Below are 21,129 nucleotides of genomic sequence, written 5' to 3'. Positions count from 1 at the left end.
AGGGATTAGACACCCCTCCCTCAAAAATTTCACTTATTTAAAATATCAGCTAGAAACTAGAAAATAAGTGTGTTTAAAGTGATTTAAGATCTACAAGAAGGAATTGGAAACATGAAAAAAGAAAAAGACACTGATGTTTTTTAAAGAATCAAATATAACTTCTAGAATTAAAAAAAAGTTAATTGAAATTTTTAAAAAATTCAAGGAATGGATTAAATGACAAATTAGGCTGAAGCTGAAGAGAATATTAAGGAACTGGAAGAAAGAGCTAAGAAAGTAATTCTAAAATCCTTTCATTGTTCAAGACAGGAAAATTAATTTTTCTTTGTTAGTTCAAGAATGTTTATCTTTTAAAGGACAGCCACCAAAACCAAAAGGAAATAAAATGTCCAAATAGAAGGAATACAGTGAATTAAAAAAACAAAACTTGACCTATTCAATAGGAAGCAGTGAAGTAGGGAAGAAAAGCATAGACAGAGCAAGATAAGTAAAAAGCACAATGTAACGTAAAAATAAATCCAAATATACCAGTAATCACTATAAATATTAATGAAACAAACTTTCAGTTAAGAGACAAATGTTTGTCAGATAGAAATATTTTTTAAGTTCAGCTATAAGTCACTTACAAGAGTCACACATAAAACATAAGAATCTAGAAATCTCGAAAATAAAAAAATTTTAAAGTGGTGAGAGAATATACCCTACAAGGGCAATTCAAAAAAGCTAGCATAGTTGTATTAATATCAGTCAAAAGTAGACTTTAAAGCAAAGAGAGAAATTAAATTATGATGCAATGCTTTACCAGGAAGATATCTCAGAACTATCTGGTAGTTTCAAAAAAATATGCCAAATATTGGCAGACTTCTAAGAAGAAATTGACAAATCCATAATCATAAAGACAGATTTTAACGTACTTCTCATAACTGATAGGTTCACTTCTGTCATAACTGATCATTCCAATGCCAAAAAACTGCGAAAGGATACAGAAATTTAAACTACATAATTTAAATTTTGATATGATGAAATATATGGAACATTGCTCAGAAGGTTTGATAAGCAAGTTCTACCAAGCAAGGAACATGTAATCCCCATTTTATATAAACGGCCTCTGAGAATAGTGTGTGCAGGAATGCACTAAATTCTTTTTATATGTCTAGTAAGTATGATACTAAAAAGAGACAAGGTCAGTACAAGAAAGGAAAACTGCAAGTCAGTCTCATTTAAGGACATAGATGTGAAAGCTCTAAATGAAATATGAGCCAAAATCCAGCAATCTATGCATTAAAATGCATCATAACCAAGCTGAGTGTATTCTAAGAGTATAAGATTGATTAAACATTAGAATATTCATTAATTTACTACAATAACAAGTGAAAGGAGAAATCATCATGTGGACAGGTGCAGAAAAATCGTTTAATAAAATTCAACTCTCATTCATGTTCAAACTAGGAAAAAGACAGGAACTTAAACTGATAAAATCTAAATACCAAAAATGTGTAGAAACATGTTACATACATTATGATGAATCCTTAGAAGCATACTCTTTAAAGACAGGAATAATAAAACGATACCAGTGGACACTGGTTCTATTCATCAAAGTGTTTGAGGTCCCAGCCGGTAAAGTAGGACAAAAAAGAAATGTAAGGAATAAGGATGGAAAGAAACGAAGTTTTCATCAGTTATTGTAAGTTGATTATCTATATACAGAAAATCTAAGAGACTCTGAAGACAGTTTATTAATAAAAGAACTAAACTTTTGCTGGATGAAAGGTCAATGTACAAAAATCAGCTGCTTTCTTAATGCAGCACATAAATAGAAAATATCTTTAAAAGACCAAAAACTTTCATTTACAATAGCAACAAATATGGAATACCTAGGAATCTATTTAACAAAAGATATATAAGGTACAGCTAATATCACAAAACTTTGAAAGACATAAAAAAATTACATAGAAGAATATATCAAGTTCTTGAATAAGAAGACTCAGTTTTACAGAGATGTCAATTATTCCAAATTAGTCTATATATTCAATGTGAAGAAAAAAACCTAACCTAGTTTTTCAAGGATGTTGACAAACTAATGGTAAAATTTATATAGAGGAATTTGAAGTAGAAGATGAAGAAATTTGCCCTGTGAGATATAATGATTTATTATAAAGTTATTGTAATGAAGAAAATATATAATTGGTGAAGGTATGACAAATAACCAGAAACAGATCCAGATACATGGGAAACTTTATATACGAAAGAGGTATTACAAATCAGAAGGGAAACAGTTGGCCACTCAATAAATTGATCTGGGACAATTGTTTATATACACACAAATATATATTTATAATTAGATCCCTTCCTCGTATGTACAAAAAGTAAAATCCAGATGGATTAAAGACAAACATAAAAACGAAATCATAGGTCTTCCCTGGTGGCGCAATGGTTAAGAATCCGCCTGCCATTGCAGGGGACACAGGTTCGAGCCCTGGTCCAGGAAGATCCCACATGCTGCGGAGCACCTAAGCCCGTGCGCCACAACTACTGAGCCTGCACTCTAGAGCCCGAGAGCCACAACTACTGAAGCCTACGCACCTAGAGCCCGTGCTCTGCAACAAGAGAAGCCACTACAATGAGAAGCACGTGCATTGCAGCGAAGAGTAGCCCCCACTCGCCGCAACTAGAGAAAGCCTGCACGCAGCAACGAAGACCCAACGCAGCCAAATAAATAAAATAATTTTTTTAAAAAATCATAATGCTTTTAGGAGAAAATATAGTAGAATATTTTTATGAACATATTCATTATATTAGGGAAAATTTTCTCAATGACAAAATCTTTATAAACCATAAAATAAAAAATTAAAAAATCAACTCCATTAGGATTGCAAATTTAAAACTAATAGACCAAATATTAGTGTCCAGAATAAATAAGGAACTTCTACAAATCAGTAAGAAAACACAAACATCCCAATCGAAAATAGGCAAAGGATATGAATGGCCAAATCACAGCAGAGGAAATGACCTGAAAACGTATAAAAATGGTGCTCAGCCTTACAAGTGATTAAATAAATGAAAATTAAAACAAAAAATGAGGTGTCACCTTACACCCCATCAGATTGGCAAAAACCAATGTCTGTCAAGACCAAATGTTGGCAACAGAAACATTCATGCGCCTGGTGGGTATGTAAATTGTTATAATCGTGATGGTAGGCAGAATAATGACCCCCTCCCCAAAGATATCCACGTCTTAATCCCCATGACCTGTGAACATGTTGTGTTTCATTGCACAGAAGATGGAATTAAGGTTACCATATAAGGAGATAATCCTAGATTATCCAGATGGACACAGTGTCATCACAAGGATGCTTAAGTGGAAGAGAGGCAGAAGAGAGAAGCAGAGGAAGAGGTGTAGTGACAGAAGCAGGATCAAAGAGTTGCTCTGTAGCTGACTTTGAAGATGGAGGAAGGAGACCCCAAAGCAAGGAATGCTGGTGGTCTCCAGAAGCTAGAAAAGCCAAGAAACGGTTCCTTCCTACAACCTCCAGGAAGGATCCCAGGCCTTCCAGTACCTGGATTTTAGCCCAGTGAGACTCATGCCAGACTTCTGTATTATGGAAACATAAGATAATAAATTTGTGTTATTTTGGGCCACAGTTTTTGTCAATTTCTTATGGGAGCTATAGAAAACTACTACAACCACGTTGCAAAGAAATTTTGGAACATGTAGAAACTTAACTCTGAGGGAAAACCCCACTGCTTTGCTACTTAATTATGTGGTCCAGGGACCATCAACATCACCTGAGAGCCTGTTAGAAATTCAGATTCTCAGGCTCTACCTCCAATCTGTTGAATCAGTATCTGTGTTTTAACAAGTTGTCCAGGTGATTTCTAAGCACATTAAGCTCAGAATCAGTACCCAAGGGAATATTTCGCATTTATGCACAATGAAATAGTCTAAAAAGTGCAGCACTATTGGTGAAAGCAAATAATAACAATAATAATAACAATAATGAAAATCTTCCAACCATATAGTATATGAATAAATTGTTGCATATTTATACAATAGAATACCATACAGCTGTGAGAATAAATGAAGGAGAACTTCTTGGATATAAAACTTCAATACAATGTTGGATGGGAAAAAATATGTTGCACAAAGATATGTACAATATACTATTGATATAGAATTTTAAAGCATGCAAAGAACACTATAAATGCTTATTGATATATTCACATACAATTGAAGTGTAAAAACATTCACAAAGATGGTAAACACCAATTTCAGGTTGGTGGTTGCCTCTGGGGAGAAAAGGAAGTGAGTGGGGTGGGAAGCAATTATGGTACAAGGTTAAGTTTTGGTAAAGCTGGTTGGTAGGCACACCAGTGGTCCTTATATTTTTGCCTATATTTGTCTAATGGCTTGAAATATTTCATAATGAAGAAGAATATATTAGCTTATGAATGAAATTTATAGGATTTCTACACCAAAGTGTCTTCATCAGTTTCAAATTTTTAAAAAAGCCCTTATTTATTTTTGTATTCTTTGATCGAAATCCAAGTCAGCTAAAGATGACTAATCTGGGTTTTCCCTCTTCAGGGGTCCCAGAACCTTTAATGAGTATTGTTCCTGTCTTCAATTACAATGACAGTTCCATTTATTGTGGCCTTTTTTAGCAGTTAATCAGTATGTCTACATAGCTAAGTTCTATGAGCTAATGTGCTTTGTAGAGATTGGGCATGACATTGACAATTCCTGATCCTTTAAGAAAAAGCTCTTAGTAAAATTAGTAAAAATAAGCAAAAATAAATTAAAAAATAAAACAATGTTTTTTACATTAAAAAAAAAAACTGAATATTTCCAATACCTTGGAGTCTGTGAGCATATGCCTAAAATCTGTTTGAGACTAATTCTATGAGCCATGTGTGGAAAAAGCAATTCTCATTATTTATCGTCACCGAGATATATTCACCATGACCCAGGATCACCCTTTCATTAAATTTAGTCATAGATATTCTGAAAATTCTGGCCTTATTTTCTTAATCCTCATATCTAAATGTCCCCACCATTTAATAAGGGTCTACACATGTATAATCACAGCTTATTTGATTCTTTCTGTGTAAGTCTTCTATATACAGAGCCAAATTTAAAGTAAATAGAAGCAAGAAAATTCTTGTTTGAGAAATCCCTAGAAACAACTTCTGAGACATTTAAGTTCTTGAGAGGATTTTTTGAAAAAATCCATACCATAAAATGATAAGCAGATGTTTCCCATATGTTGTTTGCTGATGAGTCCCTGCAAACCTTACATCATATTTTTTTCTTCAGGTTCCACCATTTTAAACCCAGTTGTCCATACAAGTCTTTGAGGCAGATCACCTGTGACAAACAACCTGAGTCTAAACTTCCCTTGAAATAGTGCAGAAATTGGGGATCTAAATTTGCATTGCTACTTTTCTAACTATTCGTAAAAATAAGGCATAGTTTCCATGTATCAGCTGTCTGAATCATGCCTCCATATCTCTCAGGAACATGAATACATTCCTCTGCACTTTTTTTTTTAGTTCAGTTTCATTTAGATTCATGCTTATGTCACCGCTTAGTTTTCATTTAAACAGCATCCAAATGTTGTTTTTCGTCAGGAATTCTTTATTGGAACTGTTTCCTTCTCAAGGGTGTTGTCTGGTTACTGTCAAATTTTCTTTTCCCCATGGTGCATTACTCAGGAAAAATTTTCATTAGATAATAATGCTGATCATATCATAAAATATTCCCTTTCATGGAATCTGTTTAAATAATGATTCAGTGATTTTTCAGAATAAGGTACCATGTTATTTTTAGCAGAGGATTTGGCCATTAGTCTGTGCTATTTAATATGTGAAGAGGTCCAAAATTTGTTGCATTGATAATAATGGTATTCTATGGCTCATGGGCTGATAAAGTCATCATTTCTGTTATTATTCCTTCAACAGGTAATGCCATGTTGTTGAGGGTGTTACCTGCTGTGTACGATAAGCAGCCTCAGCCAATTAACAGACACCTGACAGAACTCCTAGCCTTGATGTCTCAGCTGGAACAACCAGAACAGTACCATCTTTTACGGCTTTTGCATGTAGCTGCGAAGAGGAAGCAACCGGAGGTAAAATTTACGTTATATACATGATGGTTCATACAACCGGGTCTGTTTCTGGGTATGTGGACAGGATGTATGCTTCAGCTTTCCTCTCTCATGTATCTGTGCATGCTCACCTTTACATAAAAGCACTCATTCACTTTTTCTAGAATCATAAAAGTGAGGAGGTAGTGGCAGAAGTTGGATACTGTCTTAGTGTTCTCTAGAGAAACAGAAGCAATAGAATGAATCTATCAATCAATCTGTCTGTCTGTACATACATACATACATACATATTTATCATGAGGAATTAGAGTTGGCTTATGCAATTATGAGGCTAAAAAGTCCCACAATCTGCCGTCTGCAAGCCGAGGACCCAAGAGAGCGAGTGATATAGTTCCAGTCCAAGGACCTGAGGACCAGAGGGCTGAGGGTGTGAGGACCAGAGGGCTGAGGGTGTAAGTCCCAGCCTGAGGCCTGGGGAAGACTGATGTCCCAGCTCAAGCAGTCATATGCAGGCCTTCAACAAATTGGATGTGGTTCACTCACACTGGAGAGGGCAATCTGCTTTCTCATTCTACTGATTTAGATGCCAGTATCATCTGGAAACACCCTCACAGACATACCCAGAGTAATGTTAAACCAAATATCTGGGCACCCTCTGACTCAGTGAAGCTGACACATGAAATTAACCACCACAAGTACAGTAATACAAACACAACCAATGTGCAAATCTGTAGCCACTGAAGGACAGCTTTAATGAAAGGTCAGTGTGGTCGTGCAGTCCTAGGAATCTACGGTTTCTCAGATAGGGCCAAGGGGGAGACCTACACATGCCTTGACTTATGGGGAAATCAGACTGTAGTGAGAGCAAAGGCTCACTTTCTAGATAGCAAATTACTTGTTCTTTGGATTCAAGTAAAAGATTGTAATAATTAGGATGCTTGTGATTATCAGTAACCAAACACCCAACCCACAGTGGTTTAAACAATAAAAGAATTTATTAGCACATGCGATGGGGAAAAACCTTCAGATGAGGCTTGATCAGGAGCTCAAATATGTGAGCAGAACAGCTTCTGTATCTCCATTTCTCAGATTTTTGATTTCTCAGTGTTGGCTTTCATTTTCTGTAGGATTTCTCCTTGTGGGCTCCGGATGGGGTTAGGGGTTCTCTAAGCAGTACGCTTTCCTACAACATCCGAACCAAAGTCCTGATAGTCTCCGTTTCAGACACATGCTCTACCCCTGGAGCTTCTCCTGAACCCTGAGGATACTCACATAGAAACTAGAGGCTGCCAGGAAGGAGGAAGTAGAATTGGATTCTGGAGGGCACCAAGACATGTGCACAGTACAGATTAATGGTCAGCCAAGGTTATATATGGCTGCATCTTTGCCCCATTTTCCTGATAATATCAATATCCACCACTTGAAAAACCAGTCAACACTAAGGTGAAGACTGGAACATTTGGATTCAACATCAAAATTCAAAGAAAGGCAGGCAAGAATGGTCATATGCATAATTAACCACAATAGACTGTAAGCTCCTTGTGGTAAGGCATGATTTCTTCTTTTCCTTTGTATCCCACATCTTGGTACAGTATCTGAGAGCACTCAATAAACATTCATAAAACTAAACTGAACTAAACGGGGTGATAAGTGCTCTATGAAAGGTATAAACGGCGGGCAGTGGGCAGTGAGTTCTACCTTAGGGGAAAATCGGTGCCATGAAGACCCACAAAGGGAGTGGCATCAGGCAATGTTGAAGTTTTATGTCAGGTGGAGCAGAGGGACAAATGGTCTTCAGGAAGTGGGGACTGGGCTGGGAGACCTGGACACTGGAGAGCAGGCTTAAGCCCTACCCCCAGAGGTTTCAATTCAATAGGTCTAGGATGGGGTCCCCGATTCTGCCCTTTTACAAGTTCCCAGGTGATGCTGCCCCTGCTGCTTCAGGGACCACACTTTGAGCAGTAAGGCTAGAAGTCGGGCAGAGGACTGGGCACCTCTCTGTTACCTGGTATGCATCTTTGCTTTTGCCCTTAGAATAATGTATTGTCACTATTTTTTCCATGTCCATCTCTTCCAGTGCACCTTAAACTCCTTGAGGGGCAAAGAGTGTGTCTGCATATTTGTATGAACTCCCTAGCCTAGTGCTGGGCACCTAATAGGGTTTCAATAAAACGTTGTTGAATCTGGAAATGAATAAATGAACAAAAGAGGCCAAAGAGAGTGAAGACCATGAAGAACAAGGAAAAAGATGTGTGTGGTTTCCAGAGGGGGAAAGTGGCTCAACAGGGTCAAGATCTAGGGAGTTAAAGGAGATTGGAGATGGGAATTGACCTTGGATTTGGTAGCTGGGGACTCACCAGTGACCCACGAGAGGCAGTGGTCTGTGGGGTGAAGTGGGGAGTGGCAGGCATCCATTACTGATTGTGTGTGGCAGGGAAGGGTAGGAAATGACCACACGAGTGTGGGAGTTTAGGAGAAATAAGGAGGGTTTAACAACATCCAGTAAGAATAAAGTGATTGAGGTTGTGGGAGAAAATATTAGATACAATAAGGTACTAGAGGAAGTCTGGGAGTGAATTCCAGAGCACAGATGGAGAAACGAGTTTCAGAAAGGATTAAGGACAGAAAGGATGGGCAAAGCTACAACAGAGTTTGGGCTGGTAAGGGAGTGGAGTTGAGGGATCACTGGGTCACCTAAAAGAAGGCTCAGGGTGAGGGGGGCACAGACAGGATGGTGTATTCGTTTCCTGTGCTGCTGTAACATTACCACAAATGTAGTGATTTAAAACAACACAAATTTATTACCTTACAGTTCTGGAGGTCAGAAGTCTAAAATGGGTCAACAGGCTTGCATTCCTTCTGGAGAATCTAGAGGAGAATACGTTTCCTTGTGCTTTCCAGCTCCGAGAGGCTGGCCCATGGTCTGCATCACTCTCATCTCTGCTTGACTCTCCTTTTTCCCTCTTCCAAGGCCCTTGTGAGTACATTGGGGCCACCCAGATGATCCAGGATTATCTCTCCATCGCAAGACCCTTAACTTAATCACATTTACAAAGTCCCTTCTGTGTGGAAGGGAGCATTTTCACAAGTTCTGGGGATTAGGGTGTGGACATCTTTGGGAAGTCATTATTCTGCCTACCACAGATAGAGACTGGGGACCAGGTGATATGGGGAATAGTGAGAGGTGACTAACAGGCCAAACCTGGTTTCATAAATGAGGTGGCTGGCATGCCATTTGATCTGCAGCCTGAGAGCAAAAGCAAAACAAACACAGTTTTTGGAAAGGCAGGTTCAATAAAAGTTCAAGGGGGATTTGGATAGAATAAGCTAATTCTATCCAAATAGAATAAGCTAACTTATTTCCCATAGGGTAAAGGATGGGCATAAAGGTAAATGAAACCAGGAGGAGACTCACTTATAGGAAGGGGGAGGGGAAAGGCCTTGGTGTCACCTGACCCAAAAAGGTAGGGTCCAAGAATGAGGGTGGCACCATGTGTGGCGTTCAGAGAGGTCCTGTCAGACCTCTGGTTACAGGCCTTCTATGGCTGTCCAGAGACTCGGGAAAGGGCTTATGAGGCCATTTAAAACCAGGCCCCTGACTGTTGCCTGGCCTCGTAGGGTCACTTTAATCCTTACACCTTGAACAACTATACAGTCTTAGGGACCACAGGTGGGCATTCTCTATCAGGGCACTGAGTTTTTACATATATGCTATGTTCTCCATCTGGAATGTTCTTTCCTAACCAGGACCACCCTTTCTGGGCTGACAGTTGCTTAGGTGTTGCTTTCTTGCCAGTAGTCCTCTCTGACTCCTTTCTTCTGCCTAATCCCAGACATAGCAATTTCACACTGTCATGAATTTGTCTCTGCTGGTCTCTCCCTCTGGATCACCTTGGCTGTGATGCAAATGCTTGAGACACAAGGACCACCTTATCCATCACTGTGTCCCCAGTGCCTGGCATAGTACCTGGCACACAGAAGTCTCTCCACGAATATTTCTTAAGACAGATGAGTTAGTATTAGTGCCTAAATTTGCAGAGGATTTTACCATTCACAAAGGACTTTTGTTTTAACATCTAATATCTCATTTAATCCTACCAATAACTCTATGATGTATTATTTTTTTCTCCATTTTACACCAGTCAAAATGGATGCTTTGTTGCAAATGGAGTGTAACCTTTAAAAATTGTATAAAAATTAAAAATAAATCAGTTAAAATCAGAAAAAAAAAAAAGAAAAAAGAATGTTTTGAGAGGTTATCTTGCCCCCATCTCACAAGTAGTAAGCGGTAAGTGACAGGTCCAGCACTCTGACTCCCAACCCCCTCCTCTCTTGGCCTGGGGGAGTCACTGAGTAGCCTCCACTTCAGAAGGCCACAAGGGAAGTGTTCCCAGGTTACAGAAGTCAGGGGAGGGTGGACAAGGGGTACCAATAGTGGTTGAGCTCATGCCAAGTACCAGGCACTGTGTAGGTGTTTTACAGAGATATCTCACTTGTTCTCCACAACCTTTTCATTTTGTAAACAGAGAAGTTGAAGTTTGGAGAGGTCAAGAACAGTGCTGGTACCAAGGAGCGACTTGGTGAGGTGGCTTTTCATGCCCCCCTTATCTTTATCGGCCCCTCTAGTTTTCAGACGGGCAATGTCCATGTCTTCCACAGGCCATTACAGTCACACTGCCCCGCCCCTAAGACTGCCATTTACAGAAAATCTGGGGCTGACACTGGTTAGGGAACTTTCGCAGAGCCATACAGATTAGGCTGAGCTACCTCATCAACCCAGTCTAATTCCAGCCAATGAGATCTTTTGATCTCAACATGCTAAAAAAAATGAGACTGTAAGGCTGTGGCTTGTGAAACAAATGGGCGAGCCGGGGGACACAGTAGAAAGGTAAGCTAGACAAGAAAAGGAGGAGAACCGAACAGAAGGGGAAAGAGAGGGGGAAAGCAGATTGCTGTAGGTATTCCTGTAGGTGCTGAGTGTGGATCCTAGAATGAAGAAGCAAAGGGTTAGGAAGCACCCATAATGACGTGAAGGGACCCACCAGGGCCAGGATCCTAACTGGTGGCAGGGAGTGGTGACTAGGGCACCGCCCAACCCTTTGTTTCCCATCAGCACTTCTCTTCCTGTTAAAGCAGCCCTGCCCCTTCCCACCCCCCTTGCCTCCTTCAGCTCTTTGTCAGCTAACACCTGATTACTGAGCTGCTCAGACAGTGAGCTAGAGAAATCCCTGATTCACCTCTCCTCTCTCTCATGTTCATTAATTAGACAGCAGGCAAGGGGAAAAGGAGGGATACAGAGAAAAGTCTACTGAGAGAGGAAAATGAAATTCGTGGCAACAATCAAATCTATAGCCTGAGGCTTTCAGTGTAAGTCTAGTTCATTCAATTTCAGATGAAATAAGAGGCTAAATGAGAAGGATTTTGACCTTGTGACATTTGGATTAAAAGGGGGTTTTTCCTTCTGCATAAAAGCTGTGCCAGTGCTCTGTAACTTGGAGGTAAACTGAGCAGGTTCTCCAATGAAAGCAAGTGCAGGAATGTTTTCATGCTTTCTTGAATGCACTCCTCATTACCCACCTTCTGTGACCAGTGATAACTGGGCTCTCCAGGGCTGGAGGGTCAACAGTTGGCCCTTGAAAAAAAATCTTCTCTATGTATAGCTGACTAGTCCATGAGGTTGTGAAGGTGACATAGCGTCAACATCCATCCGTCTGTGAGTTTCTGATGTTGCTGCCCGACCATGTGGTGTCCCTTCCTCCATCACTGCCCTCTGAGTATCCCTCTTTTAGGAAGCTATCCTTCCTAGGTGGAGGGAGGCAGTTCTTGGCTAGTGACTCGTGGCTGGAAGCTCCAGAGGATTCTCCGAGTTCATTTATAGGAAAAGGCTGGGTGGTCAATTTTCCAAGTGGCCTTCTGGGGCTAAGTCTATATTCTCGGCTGCCAAAAACCATGCTGTAGTCTAGTCAATGAAGGAAACAGAATTTAGTAACACATATGAGCATATGTGTTATTATCCCCAGGATGTAGGCGTCTAGCCCTAACCATACAGAGAAGAGTGGCAGGAAATGGCAAGTTCGGCCCTCTGTTGATTAATGTCCAGACCCAGAGGAACTGCTTTTGTGGTCTGGTCCCTAGAGTCATTTTCTAGGATTTTCTCTCAGCAGTGTAGAGCATTCCTATTCACATACCTAATCCTGCAGCACCTAACATAGCATCACCAGGCTGACAAGACTCAGAGGTCACTTGGTATTTATTTAAAATGAGAAGCCAGTTGCAGAGCATTAAGATAGAGTGATGGAATATATATAGACTGTTCTCAAACAGCCTTTGGAGCAGAACCCTGGGTTTCAGAATATATATTTCGTTAGTATGGTGGGTATAAGTAATACCTGAAAAGAGTAGCAGTTATTTTATAGGTTTCTGGAGATTAATAGAACTTGTAAGTACTATCCAAATTAAATTGAAAGAGAAAATTGAACCTGAGGACTAATTTAAGAGGGAGTGTGGATACACACGTGCACATACATGTACACAATAGCTCGACTTTTTATTCTGTAAGTAAGAATTTAAATGTCATTTGCTGCCAGTTAAGTTATGGAGCTATGTTTTCAGATGGTCGCACCCTCAAGGTGCCCATGGGCTGGAGTAATGAGCTGTGTCCACAAAATTTCAGTTCAAGGACGAGATGCTAAACTTGTCAGTAGACTGCTTTGGGAGACAGAAAAGGCAGTGATTAATTCTGCTCAGGAAGGACCAGAAAAGTCAGGGATAGGACCCTTCCCTGGGCTACTTGCTTTATACTGTTCTGGTTGGCCCTCCTCTGCCTGTGCCCCCAGTTCCCATGCACTTCCCTGTCTACTAGACATAGTCCAGATAACTGGGACCTTGGAATCCCCTTCCTGTAAGTCTCCATCCTGCTTCCAGGATGCAAGGCCTGGTCCCTGGGCCTGTTTTCCCAAGGACAGGCCGTGCCAACAGTGTGACCCCATAGGTCTGAGAGGCAGCCTAGATGAGCTTGCATATGTGGGCTGGGGTATCCACATATATGCATAGGAGACTCCTTGAAGGCAAAGCCAGGGGTAGGAAGAGAAGGGAGGGGCAAGAGATGGGGATTAAGGGTCATTTCTTCCTGTTCCCTCTACAGGGGCCAAAATTCTAAATTCAAATCAAGCCTCCCAGATTGTTATAAAGGTGTATGTGTCAGGTAAGAAGATAGAACACTGTATAAGACTATAGAATATTTCAGTGTGTGGTCTGGGGGCCTCCCTTGTTCTCTAGCTTCAGGTTCTGTGTATGTTAGAGCAGGCTGGAGGGAAGGCTTCCCAGAAGTAGAGCTATTTGAGATCAGCTTTGAAAGTATGAGTTTTCTCCGTATTCAAGCCACTGTGGGTGGTCAGTGGCATGTTGCTGGCTCAGAGGGTTCACAGAGGAAGAGGCAGCAGATATACCCATAAGTGAAGACCCTGGAATGCCGTGGCATTGGGATTCCAGCCATGCACCATGGGAAATCTTTTCTTTTCTTTTTTTTTTTTTTTTGCTGTATGCGGGCCTCTCACTGTTGTGGCCTCTCCCATTGCGGAGCACAGACTCCGGACACACAGGCTCTGGACACGCAGGCTCAGCGGCCATGGCTCACGGGCCCAGCCGCTCCGCGGCATGGGGGATCTTCCCGCAACGGGGCACGAACCCGTGTCCCCTGCATCGGCAGGCGGACTCTCAACCACTGCACCACCAGGGAAGCCCCATGGGAAATCTTTGACATAAGCAGATGAAGTTTTAGGCAGTGAGGAGGCTGAAGGAAGGGGAAAAGACTTGAGGCTAGGAGGTCAGTTTGGAAGCTCTTTCAGAGTCCATGGTGTGGGGCTTGTGGCCTAAACAAAGGCCGTGTTAGCTTGCTCTTTGCCAGCCATCTATGTTACCTTAGTGGCTACTCTGCTCTCAGCCAAAGGAGGCTTTCTCTGAGTTATGAGACGACTCCAATGAGGCACCATGAAGAGACCAACCTAAGGAAATGCCCTGTGTTTGGAAAATATAATTTCTCCTTATCCAAGAATATCTAAAGCCCAAAGCACCACTTCCCTTAAATGTGAGTGATAAACTTCAAGAAATATCTGCCTTTATTCATTCACATTATTCACATTTTATTATTATTCCCATTATTCAGGGCTTCTCTTTTCTTTGCTCCTATGGATTCAACTCTGCCCAGAAGTATATATATTTGCCTGAGCCTGCCTGCCTGCCTTTCTTATTTTTTCTTTCTTCCTTTCCCCTTTTCTTTCTTTTCCTTTTAAAATTTTCTTTATAGGCTTGGGATGTATGGCTGGAGTTTAAATAAAATTGTCATGACTGGAAGCACGTGTCACAGGTGTTCCAGGAATAGGACATGAAGAATAAGGACTAGGAAATGGAATTTTGTAGAATGGGGCAGGAAATGTGTAAGCGTTTTCCATTTCTAAAAGCCTCAGGTTAAGTATGCCGCCCTGATCCGGAGCAGCTGGCTGACACTTCTGCCATAGGTGCCAGGGACCTCTCATAGCTGCACCCAAAGGACATACGGTCAACCCCAATGCACAGGCAGCCTTTACTGAACTGTTCATTCATATGTGCCATTTACCAGAAACTAGCTCTGTCCTTTTCTCCGCAAGTACTGGATATGAATATCAAGTTTAAATTTATACACAGGATGATCCTAGTGATCTCAAAATTATCTTCTTTTATGTCCTTATTAGTTATGTTGTATATGACACATGGTAGTATATATGTTTAAACATTATGTACAACTATTCAAGTACTATGGTGTGGGGTGGGAGTTGGGGTTATCCCCAAACTACCCTATAAAATCATTTAGATCTGTCTTTTGTTTGTTCCTTAAATATTTATTGACTTACTTTCAGGCCAGACTCTGTGCTAGGCACTGAGTATACACTCATAGGTACAAAATGGAAATGATTCTTGACCTTGTAGAGATTTCAGTCAGTCTGCAAGGCAGACACTAGAGCAGCAATGAGAAGGAAGTATGAGGGTAGGAGCTTTAGCAGGGACATGAGACTGAGAGGGGAAAAGAAGAGGAGTTGACAAAGATTTTTTAAAGGAAATAATAGCTAATCTGAAGCCTCAAGAATGATAAGGAGTTATCCAGCAAGTTGGGGGCAATAAGAACTACAGGCAGAATGGATCACATGAGTAAAATTCCAGACACAAGAGAAAACTTAGCAGGTCAAGAACATTTTTTAAAAATCCAACATGGTGGAAGTGTGTTATGAGATGGGATCTGGATGGGGAGACAGTAGAATAGGTGGGTAAGGAGCTAAGTCTAGAAGATGGATAGGAGTCAGTTCAGAAAAGGTATAGTGAACCTCTGGCTTGAGAGCAATGAGAAATTAGTGAAGTATTTTAAGCAGGAGAGGGTCACCATTGTGGCCACAAGGTCGGGAAGGGATTGGACGGACAAGACTGAAGGCAGGGAGAACAGTTAGGAGGCTGTTGGAATAACCCCAGTGCAGGGTGACTAGATCAGTGTCTCAGCTTAAATGTCCCTGCTGAGAGGACTTCCCTGAACCCCAGCCTAAATCAGGGCCCTGGGACTGTGTCTCACAGCACACTGTATTTTCCCTATGTGACATTTATTAAAACTTATAATTACGTATTTATTTTGTAACTATTTGTTTTACTGAGTATATCCTTTACTAGACAGTGAGTTATTGCATGAAGGCAGGAACCTGTCAGACCTGTTAGAAACATTAACTCCAGCACCTAGAATAGTACCTTGCAAATGGGAAGGACTCCATAAATATTGGTGAATGAGTGAATGGATAGATGAATGGACATGGAGGGAAGTGGACCCATCTGTGGGATACTTGGGGGGTGGAATCAATAGGACTTGGTGATTGCTTGGATGAAGCTGCTGATAAGGGAAAAACAGTTGTCAAGAATGATTCCTAGGGCTTCCCTGGTGGCGCAGTGGTTGAGAGTCCGCCTGCCAATGCAGGGGACACAGGTTCGTGCCCCGGTCCTGGAAGATCCCACATGCCGCAAAGCAGCTGGGCCCGTGAACTATGGCCACTGACCCTGCGCGTCCGGAGCCTGTGCTCCACAACGGGAGAGGCCACAACAGTGAGAGGCCTGCGTACCGCAAAAAAAAAAAAAAAGAAAAAAAGAATGATTCCCAGACTGCTGGCTTGAGCAGTCAGATGATTGTGTCATTTACGGGGAAAGAAGACACTTAGGGCTAGAGAGGTGGGAAAAGCAGGTTTTGGGCAGGGGATGAGTTCAGCAGATTGAGCTGTGCATCAGGTTCAGTTTTATACTAGAATGTACATTTCAAGTCTCCCTTACCAAAACAGCAAACCAAAAACAAACAAAAGAAATAAGCATAGTAGAAGTATGGATGGACAAATAGTTTGTACTTCTTTGTTCAGTTTTCCACAGGTTGTCCTTTCTAATTCTTTTATTTTAGCAGACAAAACAATTCATTAAATCATCAGTATGCAATGTGTCTACGTGTTAATATAGAGACTTTATTCCACAAAAAAACACATTCTCCTTAATACCAATTATTGCATCTTTATGTTGATAAAAGCATTAAAATTAAGAAAGATTAGGATATTGAGAATATGGTAGAAATTATTTTACTTTAATAATTTTTTATCGTATTACACTTTTGTGATCCAAATGGAAAATCGAAGAAAATGGAAGAGCTCTTTCCTGCTTCCTTACTTTTATCATTAAATATTTCCACACCATATTTCTCCAGTTTGAAGGCTCTGATTAAAGTCATCGTCAAGGATCTCTTACATACTTATACTGTCCTTTAAATTGAAACTCTCTGATGGTCTATGGATAATTAGGAGTTAACTGATGAAATGAGGTAGTGGAGAAGACCTTATTACAGAGAGGGAATAATATGTGCACAGGTCCTATGGTGAGAGGAATTTGAGAGAGAAAAAAATGCCATTGTTACTAAAGTTGAGAGAGCAAGGTGGTCATGTCCGAGGTGATGTCTAAGGAGCAGGCAAGTAGGGACTGAGTATGTAGGCCATGTTAAAAATTTTGGCTAGTATCCTAACTTCTAGGAATCTCTAGGTGTTCTGGGTACATAGTAGGTATTCAATAAATATTTTTAATGCCATCTATGCTTTTCAATTCAATTTAATTAGTGGTCAAATTCATTCTTCTCAATATATGCAGCACAGTTGATAATGGATAGCACAACCAATTTCTGAGAACACTACTTGATAATGTTTTCCGTGAGTCTTTAGGAAAACTCTATTGTATATGAGCACCAAAAATAAAATAAAAATAAAAAATTGAAGCCTTCAGGGTGGTTTGGAGGAAATGTAACACTACCGATAAGGACATAACACATCAAAACTTGGCTTACGAATAGAAGCATTTAAGCATTTTGCAGCCTTTACTCTTCAATAGCAGAGTGCAGATTTAAAGAGGAAGCAATAGGAACTGAAGCCTCTGAAATTTTATTGTAAATTTAAAATTTCAGACTTGGGAGATTTGTTTGAGTTCCAGCAAGAGTAATAATCTCAGAATGTGTTGAGTTCAGATTGAATACAAAAAATATTAGGTTGATTCTGACTTAATTAATTTCCTCTTTGTTTCTCTTTCTTCCCTCTTCTTCTCCTTTCTTTCTGTAGGTGGTTCAGAAGTGTATTCCTTTCCTAATCGGGCATTTGAAGGATTCGACCCATAACGACGTCATCCTAAGCATCCTCATAGAGATAGCAGGCTACGAGCCAGTGGCTTTGAACAGTTTTCTTCCAATGCTGAAAGAGATTGCTGAGAGATTCCCCTACCTCATTGGACAAATGGCGAGAATCTTTGGAGCTGTTGGGCATGTGGATGAAGTAAGTATGGGTTTTTTTCTCTCCATTTCCCTAAATTCCATTGGCACTTAATCCATAGGAGCTCTGTGGCCTACAAATTTGTCCTGAGACTTCTGAGAGTTTCGTTTCTTTCTCTCTCTCTCTTTTTTTTTTTTTTTTTTTTTTTGCATGGACAGCAGCCTCTGGATCAAGGGCACACTGTGCAGGGTTATGTGGAAGGTTCAGGAAGTGAGGATTTCATTGCTGGAGTGCCACTGAGGAAGGCGAAGGGTTACAATGGAAAGAGCACTATGACAGATTCAAGACCACTTTGTAATAACAGCAACCAGTAAAAGAGTTTCATCTCATTTCTGGTTGCAATTCTGGTCAACCAGGAGACCATCAGTAAACACAGAGTTAGGTCCCAGAGACTGCCTATTAACGAGAACCCATAGCTATCCTGTCAGTAATTGCCTGGACTCTATTTTTTGAGCCCTCTACATGATGTTACTTGAGAGAGTGCAGTAAACGTTCATGGATGTTTAAAAGTCCCAGTCTAAATATTTGCATAATAAAATCTTTCGGAAGGGACAACAGGATGCCACCAGAGCTTGTGGGGACTAGGCAACTAAGAAAGAATTTCCAGAAATTAAAATTCTGAAGGGTGTGTGCATGCATGTATACACACACATGCATGTCTGTCTGACGATTTCATATTGGGATTTAGGATTTTTATCTTTTAAAAATAAAAGCAAATATATAATCGATAGAGGAAAGCTTTTACTTTCACCCACTTACCTATACTGTAGTTTCCTATTAGATAAATATAAAATTGTACAACTCTTAAAAGAGATTTCATAGTTCACCAAGTTTAGCAATCTGTTTTGTTTGATTTCTGCTGAGATTTGTGGAGAGCCTGGTGAATGCCAGGCTTCCTCCTGGTTGAGGGCCTTACTCCTCTAGTTTCCCAGAAGTAGGTGGGAGAACTGGTCTCCCAAGCAGTGTGTATTTATGAATGTGACAGTGACTCTTGTAAAAGGATTACTCGGTACTGACGTGCTGCTTAGTATAATCCCTTTCCATTCAGTGCTGTTTGGAATGTCTCCTGCCTGCCATGATCTGCCTTCTGGTAACAGTTTCTGTGCCCATCGCCTTTGCTGCCAGGAGAGCCTGCTGGTATGCCCAAGTGCTTTTAGGCCAACTGTAACCAACAGCTGTTTGCCTGAATCTGCTGACATTGCAGATTTTTGCGTGGACCAAAAAATTCAACCTCTGATGTGCAAGGCCTTGGAATCTTCAAGTGGTAGTTCTTTTTGTCACAGATACATTTATGATTCATTAGTATGTAGTGATGCACATTGAAAGTGACTACACCTCCCATAGAAAATGTAATCTGTAAACAAAGCAAAACAAAACAAACAAAAAACACTAGCTACTGTAGGTTTATCTGAACTAAGGCTAACTTGAGAGAGAATGGACTATTAGGTGACATTTATGTGACTCCAGGTGAGTGCAGAGAGAAGGTGAGGAGGGTCCAAAGAGCCTCAGGTATCACTTATTTCAAAATTCAGAATATCAGAATATTTTCTCATCTCTGTCTCTCTCACCTCTCTCTCTGTCTCTCTCTCTCTATCTCTCATTCTCATGTGCCCATGGAGGCATCTATGTTTGGGAGAGAAAAAAAATTTTTCTGATGCTTCTGATTCACCTCCTCAGCAGAGAACAATTTTAGATCAAATACTTTCCAAATGTTTCTGGATATCAGGACTGTATTAGGAACTTTTTTAACAAAATAAGTTCTTGGGCCCCATAGAATACCTACTAAATGAAAAACTCCAGGAAAGGGACCCATGAATCTGGATTTATGGGACACCCCTCCCCCACGTCTGCCAGGGTAATTCTGATGCAGCATTTTGTGGATCAGTATTGGAGATCCCTTGACATAACATATTTAAAGCATTTTATCTTTTAGACAAAGGATCAATCAGGCCTTATCCATCACCCATCCTGCCCTCCTCCATCAAGTCATGCTAATCAATTAAAACTTTTCCAGACTACTGATATAGCAGTTTACATGTGGTCAGGAGTAAGTAACACAAAAATTCAAAACAGCAATGGTTTAAACAAAGATACACATCTATTTCCCTTGCACATAAAGAAGTCTAGAAGGCAGTCAGTCTAGAGCTCCATGTTTCAGAAACCCAGGCCCCTTCTCCTTTGTTGCTCTCCTACCCTTGAGCACACCAAAGAGCACAGGGCTTCTATCTCATGGTCCAAGATGGCTACTCCTCTCCACCCATCAATTCAACATTTCAGCCAGTAGGAAGGGGAAAGGGGAGAAGAACTCTTCCAGACAGTCAAACACAACCTATTGTTTATAGCCCATTGGCTAAATAAAACAAAGCTGCAGATGACCATACCTAGCTGCAAGGGAGGCTGGAACATCTAGTCTGGATTTAGGTGGCCATATGCCCAGCTAATCAAAAGAGGACAGAAAGAAATGACAGGGGACAAAGAATGTCTCTGTTGCAGTTCATCAAGTCATTCATTTCTCTGGGTCTCTTTTCTCTCCTCAAAAATAAATAATGTCTTTGCACTGGATTACTGCCCTTCTGGCTCTGATATTCTTGAATTCCATTATTCCATTTCATTTAAGATCAGACTGACACAATTACCTATAAGTGTTAGTCAGGATCCTTTACTCAGAAATAATGCCTAAGATATCAGCCTTTGAAAGTCCTTCTTTTAGTTTTAAGAATGCTAAAATTCAGATGTCCCAAGAATTAGTAGTCTAAGCAGCTATTAACTGCTTAATTTGAGTAAACTTGTTCAATGTTCTAAAAATTTTGTGGAGCCATATTCCTAAAGACCAAAACCAATAAGCAAGATACATGTGTACGGTTATTTCTCTCCAGCCTCTTTGCAGAAGGAAACAGAGAGTTACTGAAGTACATTGCCAGGTGGGTATGAGGGCAGAAGTCAAGTATGGGCTCCTGGCTACCTATGAGGAGGACATTGCAATAAAAAGAGAACAGCAGGAACTTTGCCCTAAAAAGGCCCAGCTGTTTTCTGTGTGGAGAGCTTGGTCTGTGTGACATAAAGGGACATGGGGATATATGAGACATGGAGATGTTTAGGGTGTTAATGAGACAGCCACAGGACCCTAGTGATCTCAGGCCCTAGGATCCTCTTTCTCAGTCTCATCTAAA

At 40.5% G+C, this 21,129-nt stretch overlaps 1 protein-coding gene across 5 annotated transcripts in view; it reads left to right on the top strand.

Moving 5' to 3' along the window:
* The window catches only part of VEPH1 (ventricular zone expressed PH domain containing 1), a 216,775-nt gene that overhangs the window by 60,433 nt on the left and 135,213 nt on the right, over positions 1-21,129 (top strand). For all 5 annotated transcript variants that reach the window (XM_032631409.1, XM_032631407.1, XM_032631408.1 and 2 more), the window contains 2 exons: positions 5,959-6,125; positions 17,753-17,962. In XM_032631409.1, the coding sequence (XP_032487300.1) occupies positions 5,959-6,125; positions 17,753-17,962 (377 nt within the window). The remainder of the gene's footprint in view (positions 1-5,958; positions 6,126-17,752; positions 17,963-21,129) is intronic.

Source organism: Phocoena sinus, chromosome 4 (genome assembly GCF_008692025.1).
Source record: "Phocoena sinus isolate mPhoSin1 chromosome 4, mPhoSin1.pri, whole genome shotgun sequence".
Lineage (NCBI taxonomy): Eukaryota > Metazoa > Chordata > Mammalia > Artiodactyla > Phocoenidae > Phocoena > Phocoena sinus.
The sequence above is the reverse complement of the archived record's forward strand: the minus strand, read 5'-3'. Positions and strand labels throughout refer to the sequence as shown.